This window comes from Phyllostomus discolor, chromosome 5 (genome assembly GCF_004126475.2).
Source record: "Phyllostomus discolor isolate MPI-MPIP mPhyDis1 chromosome 5, mPhyDis1.pri.v3, whole genome shotgun sequence".
NCBI classification, from domain to species: domain Eukaryota; kingdom Metazoa; phylum Chordata; class Mammalia; order Chiroptera; family Phyllostomidae; genus Phyllostomus; species Phyllostomus discolor.
Genome location: NC_040907.2, coordinates 71,469,889 through 71,483,230, shown reverse-complemented (window position 1 = coordinate 71,483,230; position 13,342 = coordinate 71,469,889). Strand labels below are relative to the sequence as shown.

The 13,342-nt window shown below is 36.8% G+C and overlaps 1 protein-coding gene and 1 pseudogene across 1 annotated transcript; one reads left to right on the top strand and one right to left on the bottom strand.

Moving 5' to 3' along the window:
- Positions 1 to 9,191: 9,191 nt before the first annotated feature.
- Positions 9,192 to 10,262, bottom strand: LOC114496221 (annotated as a pseudogene).
- Positions 10,263 to 11,180: 918 nt separating this feature from the next.
- LOC114497880 (60S ribosomal protein L37-like) lies at positions 11,181 to 11,538 on the top strand. Its single transcript, XM_036025072.1, has one exon. The coding sequence runs from the start codon at positions 11,200 to 11,202 to the stop codon at positions 11,491 to 11,493; it is 294 nt and encodes a 97-aa protein (XP_035880965.1). The 5' UTR covers positions 11,181 to 11,199; the 3' UTR covers positions 11,494 to 11,538.
- The last annotated feature ends 1,804 nt before the right edge of the window (positions 11,539 to 13,342 follow it).

Below are 13,342 nucleotides of genomic sequence, written 5' to 3'. Positions count from 1 at the left end.
AAACAGCTTGGTTAGCTGTGAAACTAAGCCTAATCATAGAACACCAATTTTGGAGAATATTTGGTCTAAGTTCTCCATGTTTCTCAACTTAAACATCTTCAGTGGTTCAGCACCTCAGAGACAGTTGTTTTAATTTCAGAAACACTAATAATTAGAAAATTCTCCCTTATATAGATGCACAATCTGCCTTCCTATAATTTCTGTTTATTGTTATAATTTTGGCCTCTTTAGCCACACAAAAGTGTTCTAATCCCTTAAACGTTAGAGAAGTCAGTGATCCCTATTTTTTAAAAAGCTTGTTTTTCTTTGTAAACATATGACTGCAAAAGTGCAAACCTCTAATTTAAGAAAACTAGGTACTCAGGGAATCAAGGACATTGAGGGAGTCACAGTAATTAATACACAAAGAATCCCTGTTACCCTTGTCTTAGAAATCTCTAAGGAGCATGCAAAGGATTAGGACTATAAGAAGGAACAAATGTCAAGTTCTTCAGAAGTACAAAGCAAAATAACTTCAGTCAGAGTACACTGTTCCCTTTATTGCTGTCGTTATTTATTTCTGTGAAAGTCATTATGGGTCACAGAAATTCTTTTCCTCCCCTCCCTTGTACTCTCTTGAACCCTTGAAGTTAGGCATGGCCATGCAACTTGGTTCTACCAATAAAATGAGAGAGGAAGTGATACCACTTCCTAGGAAAATCTTTAAGAGGCAGAGGCACAGTCCCCTCCCCATTGCAGTGGTGATCATGGAGGCATGTGTTGACATAGAATATTTGTCACTTTGGGTCCCTAAGTGAAAATAAGCAGAGACTAGAATTGTGCAAACATCACCACAATCCAGTTTTAGAACATTTCCACCACTCCAAAAATAGTCACTATGCTCATTTTCAGTCAGTCCTGTGCCCACTAACAACCCCAAGTAACCTACTGTTTCTATACATTTGCCTTTTCTGGCCATTTTATGTAAATGGACTCATACAATATATAGTCTTTTGTTCTGGCTTCTTTCACCTAATACAGTATTTTTGTGGTTCATCTGTGTTGTGCCATGTGTCAGTTCTTTCCTATATATTGCTGAATAATACTCTATTGTATGACTGTACCATATTTTGCTTATCCATTCACCAGTTGATGCATATTTGGATTGTTTCTAATTTGGGGGACTATTATAAATAATGCTCCTTATGAACATTTACATACAAGTCTTTGTGTAGATATTTGTTTCTTTTTTGCTTGTGTAGATTTCTAGAAGTGGAATTGCTATATTGTATGGTAAGTTTATGATTAACTTTTTAAGATACTACTGAACTGTTTTTCCAAAATGTGAGCAATGTTTGAGGATTCTGATTTGTCAACATCCTTACCAATTCTTATAGGTGTCTGTCTCTTTTATTTTACTCATTCTAGTGAGTGGGAAGTGGTTTTCATTGTGATTTCAATACATAGTTTCCTAATGGCTAATGATGTTGAGCACTTTTTCATGTGCTCATTAACTCTTCTTAGATCATCTTTGGTAAAACATATATTAAAATCTTTTACTCATTTATTTTAACTGGGCTGTTTGTCTTATTACCAAGTTATAAGAGATCTTTACATATTCTGGAAATAAGTCCTTTATCAGATACATGATTTGCAAATATTTTCTCCCAGTCAATGGCTTTTCACTTTCTTAATGGTATCTGTTGAAGCACAAAAGATTTTTAATTTTGATGAAATGCAATTTGTCTTTTAATGGCATATGCTTTTGATCTTATACCTAAGAAGTCTGGGCTTGACTCAAGATCAGAGATTTTCTATTTTGTTTTCTTCCAGAAGTTTTATAGGCTTAGCTCTCACATTTAAGGGTATGATCCATTTTGAGTTCATGGGTCTATATTCATCTTTTTGCATGTGGATATTCAACTGGAGAAATAAATTTTTGTTGTGTTAAGCCACTGCAGTTTGGAGTTGTCTGCCACCCAGCATGTCAGTCTCCTCTGACTGATCCAATCTAGATATGCTGATGTGTAACAGAACTCAGAAATAGTATTGAAAACTCTTCTGTAATCAGAAACAAAATTGAAAAATAGGAAAATTTGATCAGAACATTCAAAACGTTAGGTAATTCTCAAATTTTATCATTCAAAAGTCACAGGGAATAATACAAAATATTGTATTTATGAACCTACAAGCTCTCAATTATTAGCTATTACTCTCCTGTCCAAAAGGGCTAGAAGACCTTTACTGTTCATTGTTCAGAGACAGAAACGCAAATAATCAGATAAGTCAGAGAAATCAAAGAAAGACATTCTGTATCCTTACAGAATTTGCTTTTATTGGTCTGAAAAAAGAAATAGATCTGAAACATTTAAAGAAATGGATGTTTCCATAATAATCAAGTGAAAAGGATTTGTTAAAATTCCTTTCCTTTTTATTCAAAGCTTAAGAATCCATATATAATATGAACACTGCTTTTAAACCCAGTTATTTGTTGTAAAAAGTATAGATACTAAATTTGTGCTCTTTGTATAATACACCTTAAAATATAGGTGCCCATTATTAATTTATTACCTATCACTTCCAAATCTACCCTTCATTACTTGCTTTGTGAAAATGGATATGGCCCTTTAATTTTTTTCCTTTCCGAGCTGACAGAAAATTAAGCTTTGTCAGTGGAGGGACCATGTAATATAAAGTGGTTTTCCTCCCTGGTTCCAAAGTGCTCTCTCAGCAGCCTCCTTCAGTATGCATAGCTTCCCCAGAGCTGGGATCCTGCGGCACATCCACCTTCCTCAGGCTTGTCAAATGATCTCAATAGACCAACCCCAGAAAACTTTGAACGTGCTGCTATCAAGTGATATTTATGCTGTCTTAATAGTCAGAAAATTAAGGTGAGTTATTGGGAAACACCCTGCCTGGTTTGAGAAGCTGTAAACCCTTATGGCTAAGGCTGAGTAAAGGACCTTGGGACCATAAGCCACTCAGGAGACAAAGCTTATCTCACTGGCAGAGGCACTGCCTCTGCCCCCTTCAACTTCACCCTGTTTAGCCCCAGGTGGATGACTGGTTACCCAATGATGGGAAAGATTCCTCAAGGGAGGGATGACCTAAGACAGGCACAGTCATGAAGGGGCCCTCAGGGAAAGACTTGGGGGGCTACAGGAAAAGGGGGTGATGGACCCTCACCCCAAGGCTTTGACATAGCCTGAGTCCTCATTCTGTCTGCAAGAAGTCTCCTAATCTCTTGGCTGCCTTACTTCCCCTGCCTGACTTAAGCCTGAAACAATGCTGGAGGGTGGTGCAGCCCTGGGCAGGAACAAACAGTTCCCTGGGGAGAGCAGGCCTAAGAAAGAATGCATAAAATCCTGTGAAACCTGCTTTGCTAAGAATGCCCTCAATTTTCTGATAAGGGTCCAAGCAGGAAATGAGTTTGTTTCCCCAAGTTTTATGGCCCTTTAGCTAACTGACCCTGACTCAGAATAAGCCCTCTTAGTTCTCTGAATGTTATCACTGGTTGGTCCTTACTGCCTGACAGTGATTGATGAGCTTTACCTGTATTCCTGTTCAGACTGAATCCAGTAAAAGCCCATTGAGGAACAGGCTCCTGGCCCTTCTCCTCTGAGAGATTGGCCACCTCTCCTCCCCAGGTAGATCAGGTCTTGGTAGGCTTATTCCCATCTGTGGTGGCCAGGGGAGCTCTGTGGGTGGAGTGCCCCCCACAGTGAATGAATGAAAAGTATGTGTGCATTCAAAACTGACCACTCAACTAAAAATCAGAAGATCTAGGTTCCAATTTTCATCTCCATATACTGTGCTTATGACACAAGCTTTTGAAGATTAAATCACCAAAATTCAGTGGATGTGGGGAGGGAAGGGAGTGGGGGAAAGAGAGAATGAAAATGAATTATCCAACAATATGAAAGATAAACCTCATTTTCTTCACATAGCTAATTTGTCCACTGAGCATTCAAAGATGTAGACAAGGTAAGAGAGGCAGAATAACAGAAGTAGGAACCCTGGAGGACAGTGGACCTCAGTTGCTGGCCGATCTCTGTCTCCATTAACTGAGTGATCTTGGACAAGTTTCCTCAGCTCTCACAGCCTGAGCTTTGTGGGCTCCATGGGAAGGATAAGAATATCAACATTAAAGTTTTATCATACAGACTTAATGAAATAATGTGTAAAAGTGCTTTATTTTTCTCTCACAGCAATTATTACATGCGTTACTCCCTCAATTCAACTGTAAGCTCCTTGAAGGTAGAAGGGGATAACTCTTCTTTATATCCCTGTTTCTGGAAACACACCTGGACCACAAAACAGCCCTTACATAATTAAATTTTAAAATGGAGATTTATTAACAATGTTAAATATGTTTTCTATATGTAAAGAGGTGTGTTGTATTCAGGACAGGATATAAGCATTAATACGCCATATCCACAAAGTGGGCCAGGAGGCCTCAGAGTCTGGAGACAGTGACATTATCAAGTAACTAAAATACAATACAAATGTACAGAGGTGTGAAAGGGTGTAATGTATCCTAGAATGAGAGAAATATTTAATAGAACCTAAGGTGGAGGATAAAAAGAGGCACAGAAAAATTGAACTGTAAGAGGCCTCATATGACAAGTAATACAGGCAAGACATTTTTTTATTACAGAGTTCACAATTGCAACCTAAACAAGCCACGGAAGGGCAGGGACCCTTACCTGGTGTTGCCTGGAAACAGGGACTAGAAAGATATCAGGATTTTCCATATTTCCCCCTCTTTCTCTCTGTCTCTGTCTCCCCACCCCATCTTTCTCTTGTTTCTGCCGTCTCTGGATGGTGTTTTCATTCCCTCCTTTTGCATATGGCCTTTTCTATTTAGCGGGAAAATGGCTTTCAATAAAGTTACATTTTTATCTATGAACCAATAGTTAATAAAAGGGAATTTTTCTCCTCTACCTCCTTCCCTCATCCCTACTCCCCACTGTTAGAATTGTAACATAAATAAATCCAAGGGAAATATTCTGATGGGTCACATACCCAACTTGAACCAGATGTTACAAGCAAGAAGATGAGGTATTATGTTCAACAGTAATTAGATCAATGCTCAACCCTGTGGCCAAAGAAATGGAGTATTTTATTAGCTGCCACCATAAGAAGTACATAATTGGAGTTGGAAAGAGTGTGTTTTCCTAGAGAAAGGGGTTGCTATTCTGGACTGCCAAAATACTTTGAATCCACTAACACGCAGTGATGTTTGGACTTCCATCATCATCATCACCACCACCACCACCACCACCACCACATTCATTGAATGTTTGCCCTCTACCAAGCTGTGTGAAAATACTTTACAAATGTTATTTTCTTTAACCTTATGAAGAAATTATTCCTATGTTACAGATAGAGTGACTGATGTAAAGAGAAGATAAGCAAATTGTCCAGAGTCACACAAAAATAAGTGTACATTTTAATTCAATTTTGTTTGACTCTGGAGACTACCCTTTAACTACTGTCCTGTATAGAAATAGAAGGACCATCAGACGCTTTAAAATAAATCCATACTTTAGAAATATCTCTCTTGTAGTGGTGTGGAAATTTAATTCAAGAGGGGGGAGAACTACAAATAAAGAGGCCACTGCAACTGTGCAGGTGAATAATGGACAAAAGCCTGAACCAAGAGGAAAGAGACTCCAGAGATGGTTGAAAGGAGATATCAACAAACTTAGCAGTCACTGGGAGAAATAGGTGAAGGAGTGAATTGATTTAAGGATAATCTTTGAGGTTCGTAGCTTTAGTAAGATGAGAGATAATGCCTGTGTTTCTTCTTTCCTCTTTCCTTTCTTTCTTCCCTTCTTCATTTGAGCAAAGATTGGAGGTGGCTTGCATTGAATTAACCAGGATAGAAAAAAGATGTGGAACAATTTGAGTGAAAAACTAATCAAATAAGTCCTGGACAAGTTGAATTTAAGGTGCCCATGGGATATTAAAATGAGTGTGTCTAGTAAGCCACTGAAAATGCATCTGGAGCTCAAGGAAGCAGAGGGCTGCTATTGAGTGAAAAGCTGCCGATCCAACCAAGCCTGAGTACTCCAGTCCAGTTCGCTTCACCAGTGCTCTTTCCTGACTCTTCCACATCAGACACAAGAGTTTGGCATAAATAGTCATTATAAATGAAGCAGAATATACTTAATTACATAGTCTTAAGTATCAAAACTTAATTTCACAAAATTTGCACATTAAACTGGAGTAATTTAAGGATTGCTGACAAAGGAAGTTAGGAATAAATGAACAGGGTCGATTTATGGATCTCGTTTCACCATTGTCATCAGTTAATAATTAGTATAGTTAATGATTATCTCTACATGGTAAGATTTTTTCTTCTGTCTGTTCTCCTCTTTTTCCTAATTTTTCTATCCTTGTAATAGATAAAGGATTATTTAAAACTCATTTAGTGCAGTGATATAGGTTTCTGGTCCAGTGACCCATGAGAAAATTTAGATGATGTCAGGTAGAGGCGTTTGAAAGTTTACAGGCTCTCAAAACATGGGCTCTTTGGGGGAGCTCTCCAGGGTACTGGACTGCCTTTCCTGAAATTCTCATCAATGAACTAGATCCTTGTGTCTCTCTTTTGACCTATTTGCCCTTGGTTTACCTTGCATCATGCCCTTCCAATCAGCTGACTGTCTCAACTATGTCTTAACTGGCAATTTAGTTCTTTGGATTAGTCCCTAACAGGCTTTAACTGTTAACTTTATGCTTGTGCTTTCAAAATCTATAGAGCCAGTAATTTTCTTCCCACCCAAACCCATCCATTCCATTTCTATTACCATTAGCCTTTATTAACTTATTTAACAAATAATACTAAATATAGAAAAAAATGTAAAATGTAAAATTTCCAGAAGATGACACAGAAGAAAATCTATATGACTTGGGTTTGGCAATTAGTTTTTAGATGCAACACCAACACCATGCTCTGTGACTTAAAAAATTGATAAATTGAACTTTATGCAAATTAATTTTGCTCTGTGAAAGACAGCAATAAGAGAATGAAAAGAAAGCCCAGGGACAAATATTTGCAAAACACACATCCAGTAAAGGACATAACCAAAATACACAAAGAAATCTTAAAGCTCAACAATAGGAAAACAACCAGCCTGATTTAAAATGGGCAAAAGACTTGAACAGGCACCTACCTCACCAAAGAAGATACACAGATAGTAAATAAAGAATATCAAAGGATTCTCAACATCCTGTCATTAAGGAATTGAAAATTAAAACAATGAGACACTACTACACATCTATTACAATGGCTACAATCCAAAATACTGACAATATCAATAGCTGGTGAAGATATAGTGCAACAAGAACTCTCATCATTGCTGGAGAATGATGCCATTTGGAAGACAGTTCAGTAGTTTCTTAGAAAGCTAGATATGGCTTTAACATATAATCCAGCAATTACACTCTTTTAGGTGTTTACCCCAATAAATATGTCCACATGAAAATTCTCATATGAATGTTTATATATGTTATATATGTTTGCAGCCATACTAGAGGGAACCAACATGTCCTTCAATAGGTGAATGGACAGTTCCAGCAGGGTAGTTCAGTTGGTTGGAGCATTGTTCTGGTACACCTGGGTTACAGGTTCAATCCCCAACCAGGGCTCAAACAAGAAGCAACCAATGAATGCATAAATAAGTGGAACAACAAATCACTGTTTCTCTCTCTCTCCCCCTCCCCCTTGACCTCTCTGTCTATAAAAATAAATAAATAAAATTTAAAAAATAGGCAAATGGACAAACTGTGGTACATCCAGACAATGGCATATTATTCAAAGATAAAAAGACATGAGGTATGAAACAATGAAAAGACATGGAGGAAAATTAAATACATTCTGCTTTTTTTTTAAATCTGGTGAAGAGTGTTATGATTATGGGGAGGCTGTTTGTCAAACTTTTTAAAATGAGTTTTCAGCCCTGGCCAGTTTGCTCAGTTGGTTGGAACATCATCTGTACACCAAAAGGTTGCAGGCTTAATCCTCAGTTAGGCACATACGTTTGGTTTGATCCCAATTTGTGGGGCACACAGGAGGCAACCAATGGATGTTTCTCTTTCCCTTCCTCTCTCTCTGCAATCAATGAACACATTTTCAGGCAAAGATTAAAAAAAGTTAAAACTGTAAAGATTTTCCATATCATATGCTCATATTTCTAGGTTGCATCTATAATCCAAAGAAGTTTTCTTTTTAAATTGTTTAGTTTGTTTTTGAATCTTCAATCCCTGAAAAAACATTAAACAAGTTATACTATACCATGACTGAAAAGAAACAACAAAATAGAAATGGAAAGGGAGGCCATAAATATTAGTCAACAACCATGGTTGATACATTTTGGGAATTCTAAGTCTATGTAACTTTCTTAAGTTGAACTCTTTAGTCTCAATTAATTTCATTTAAGATATTTGGTAAAGTAAGTGGTGCTAATTTCTACCCAAATCTCTCATTCTTACTTTCCTGAGCTTTCATTTTGACTATGTAATAAACTCAAGGTGAGTGATAAGTATATTAGATTTCATTTTTAAAATGTCAAAAATATTGGGCTGAATTTTGTTTTAGAGCACCAATTGTGTTATTTGTGTTTTCTTAAAAATTTTTAAAGATTTTATTTATTTATTTTTAGAGAAGGGAAGGGAGGGAGAAGGAGGGAGAGAAACATCAATGTGTGGTTGCCTCTCATGTGGCCCCCACTGGAGACCTGGCCCACAACCCAGGCATGTGCCCAGACTGGGAATTGAACCTGTGACCCTTTGGTTCACAGCCTGTGCTCAGTCCACTGAGCTATGCCAGCCAGGGCTTCTTCTCAAAATTTTTAAAAATTTACTTCAAGTAGGACACTATTAGAAATAGTAAAAGCATAACTATTTATGCTTAGTTTTCTTTACATTATTTGAAATAACTATGAATAAATACTACATCCTTACTAAGGAAATGGTTTAACATTTTAATGAATGTAAGTTGGTATCAGTTTGAGTAGTCTTAATTTCCTATGGATCTTAACAAAGTACTTCCTCCCAGAAAACATGAAGCATTGCAAAGTAAATATGGAACACTTGTTAAATAACAGTGTAAATAACTCATTGTGGAGAGATGTTTTTCTTCAGAATGACAACAAAAGAAAAGTGGAAAAAATTTTTTTTCTAAAAGTGGAAAAATAAGGGACATCTTTTTCTTCAGATTTTACAGGAAAATACTTTTTCTGTGCAGATACCAGCTCAGGCTTTGGGGCTCTACCCTTAAAAGGAGGTGGTGGTTTCTTTGGTTTTGGAAGGTCTTTACCCAGCTCATTCATTTGAATAGCAAAATTGTCTGGAAATACTCCTTTGTGATTCATTTTACCTTTCCACCAGCCAGCGTCTCTAGTCTCCTTGTTTATCAAATGTGTCAGCTCTCCCTCTTAAAATATTAAGTTCATCCTCATTAGTACTGTCATAGGTAAATAACATTTACAGTAGTCCTCAGCTTTAATTTTGCTTTCAGTGTCTGCTTTTATTATCTCCATGCTCTGAGTTCTAGCAAATATTTGATTAAGGTCTTTTCTGTGTGTGTGTGTGTTTTTTTTTTCCTTCTTCTGTTTCACTGGATATTCTTGTCTTAAGCTTCACAGAGACTTCTTTAAAAATATCTCCAGATCCATTTTCTTGAATTTTCTTTGGCTGTGTAACTGATCCAGGTACAGTTTCATTCCCATTCCCCAGAGAGGGGGAAGATAAGGTAGGCCCAGTCCCAACAGCTTCTGAATCCTCCTGGGCTTCATGAGTTAAATCATCATCTGTTACCTCTAATTCTTTCACAAAGTATGAGAGAAACAGTCCCAACTTGTTGTTCAGGGTTCCACTCCTCCTGTTCATAAATATCAGTAACATCTCCCACTTTCAGCTCCAGTTCATCATCATTCTGTGGAATGTACTCAAAGAGAACTTTACACTGACACTTCTTAGTTTTCCTAACGTTTTTAGTTTGTGAATATGACTGACTTCCTCCAGCTGTGCACCTATAGGTGCTTATTCATTGTATAAGACTTGCTACATTCCCATGCCTTTCCCGTTTGATGAGAAAACTATCATCCATGGATTCTGTCTCTCTCAAAATTGTCAGGAAACCTTCTTCTCCCATTTTAGTTTTCTTTCTAGCCATCCTTCCTCCTGTAGTTTTTTCACATTCCTGATGATTTCCCAACTCAAATAGTTAATTCATCAGCAGCAGCATCATAGTCAAACTCCACAATATAGTGAACAATATATAGTCACAAATACAGTCTACCCTGCAGCATGAAACCTGAGACTGGTATTTACTTCTGTTTGAATCAACTATAGTGTACAATGTCAAAACAATACACTGGAATGAATAGCTCTTGGGTAAAAACTATCCGTGTACAGATGGTGACCAGAGTGATTGATTAAACTCTAGATGTATAAATACCATAAGTACATATTCAGAGTTGTGAATGGAATAAGGATTCCCACAGCATTAATGTACTTTCAACAAGCCATGCAAATAAAGAAAGTGAAACATAATCTGTTCTATACATTGTTCACAATCTCAATTGCTGTAACATGAGAAATGGTTTCTTAAAGGGTAGAAACCCTCAGTTGCTTTTAGATCACAAAAGTCCATCAATTTACAGCTGGAGGCTTCTATCCATTTGGAATATATTTGGTACTATAACAGACAATAGTCTTACTGTTTAAGTTAATAGATTTTGTATCCTTGGAACTAAAATGCTTTTAAGCCAGGATATGACTTTTTGTTTGGCCTTAGTTTTCCTTTTTTTGTTTCTAAAGACTCCTGTAAGGGGTTCTTTTGTTAACACATATTTTCATTGTGGTATAACAGATATTTCCTCCATATTTTTGCAAAAGCAAAAAAAAAAATGGTACAACTCAATACTTGTCTCTAACAGATATTTTTTTTCCAATTAAAAAGCATATTGGTGTTATTTCTAGAGAAATATAAAAAGTATAAAGCATAAAATAAAATTACTCATAATCCATGTATAGGTAAATACCAATAATATTTTGGTGTCCATATTCCTATAAAAACCACTTCTTTTTTTAAGGTTTCAAGTAGATCCATAAACCACTTCTAAAAAGAAGATAGAAATGTGACATCCATGGGTCATATTTAAACTGGAAATAGAAAATACTACATACTTTGGTATCGGCGGCAGAAGCGAGATGACGAAAGGGACGTCATCGTTCGGCAAGCACCGCAACAGGATGCGCACACTGTGCCGCCGCTGTGGCTCCAAGGCCTGCCACCTGCAGAAGTCCGCCTGTGGCAGGTGCAGCTACCCCGCCAAGCAGAAGAGGAAGTATAACTGGAGCGCCAAGGCTAAACAACAAAACACTACGGGGACTGGTCACATGAGGCACCTAAAAATTGTGTACTGCAGATTCAGGCATGGATTCCACGAAGGAACAACACCTAAACCCAAGAGGGCAGCTGTTGCAGTGTCCAGTTCATCTTAAGGATTTCACTGATTAGACCCACGATAAATGTTCTCGTGTTCAAAAATACATACATACATACATACATACATACTAGAAGTGTAACTAGATGTATATGTCAACTTTTTATTTTCTTGTACCCATTTTGGAGACTAATGTTAAATAGCTCCATGAAACTACAATTGAAGACATCCTCAAGAAAAGTTACTTGATTTTAAAAAAATTTTAATATGACTATAAAATATTACCATAAAGAACAATAGAATATGAATAAACTCATCAAGCTGTTTCTCTAAAGTGAGGAAGAACTTCGAGAAGCACAATAAAAGAAAAAGTAGAATTGTACAACCCATAGAGTGAACCCTAATGTAACTATGGACTTCAGTAAATAATAATGTATCAATGTTGACTTATCAATTTCAACACATGTGCCACACCAATGTGATACTAATAGGGGAAACTGAGGCAGGGAGGGAGTATATAAGAACTCTTTGTACTCAATTTTTCTGTAAACCTTAAACTGCTCTAAAAAATAAAATCCATTATTTTTTAAAAAATAATATGAATTTTCAAATCTCAATACTTTTCTCGATGGATTTTCCATCCACACGATTGCTGATTCCTCTTCCCTTGCTGAGCCCTTAAATAAAAACCAGGACACTGCTTCCTCAGTTCTTTTCCTTTCAATTTTCTAGACTCTTCCTAAGCTAGTTCATCCACTTCCATACCTTCAGCTGTTACTTATTATCTCTCATTATTTCCTCCACTTCTCCCACTAAAAATACCCACTCTCCCTGTGTTCCTATCTTGGCTCTGTGTCTGCTGTTTTCTACTCCATTTCCACTTACTGTTTTGGGCACATAAGATGTGTGATGTTTTTACTTACTGCTCTGCCTTTGTTTCCTGCTCTTTCCTCTGCTTAGGCCCTCTTTCTCATCTTTCTGTATATTATTCTTCTTTTAAGGCCCACAGCAAATGTCACTAGTTTTGTGAAGTCAGTCCTAACTCAACCTTCACATTAATTTAGCATTTGCTTATAATCACAACTGGGGCTTTAAAAGGGGGGGGGGGGGTACCACATAGTCTGGTTTATATTCTCATTAGTTGTAAATTTTGCTTATTTTCTTCATGAATCTGTGACTTCCTGGGAGGTAGGAAATAAGTATTACTCAACTTTGCATTGCTCTGTTACTGAGAATGTACTAGGAGCATAGATAATAGTAAGTACTTTAATTTATAATTATCAGGCTTTGAGCAAACTCTCACTATACTGCTTCTCACAAGATACTTATTGAAGTCAGCAGAAACATTGATGGAATTGTTTGTCTGCAACAAATATTTCTGAAATACTAACTTTTACAGTTTAATGCTAATAGTCTATTAGTGTCGAAGGTAATGTATTTCCTGCTAAGTTATCAAGAAGCATCCAGTTTAAAATATAATACACATTTATAAAAGAGTATCTCACTTGGCATGAGAGTCACAGTCTTACGTGAGATATCAAATATTCACAAAGAACATGGAAGAGGGATATCATATGAGTTTGTTTTGTTTTCCAAGAATAAGACTCTCATTACACCCTGAGTTTCTGCTCAATAACAAACACACAAAATAGAACTGAATATGCTGTAGCAATGATTAGCCAAGTATATTTATTAATTTAGATTAGAAGAATATAAACATTTTAACAATCAGAGTTAATTAGCATATTTGGAAGTGGAGATGGAAAATGTTACAACATAGAGTACAAAACCCATTACTTAAAATGCAAAAAAGTATAGAAGTGGCCTGTGGCCGGACTTCAAGATCAGCACTGGATACACAGATGGGAAAAGACAGAACATGGTCAGGAGCTAACACAAATGCTTCC

Bases quoted from the DNA above. Each gene is read 5' to 3' on its own strand.
- LOC114497880 (XM_036025072.1), top strand. From the start codon at position 11,200: ATGACGAAAGGGACGTCATCGTTCGGCAAGCACCGCAACAGGATGCGC.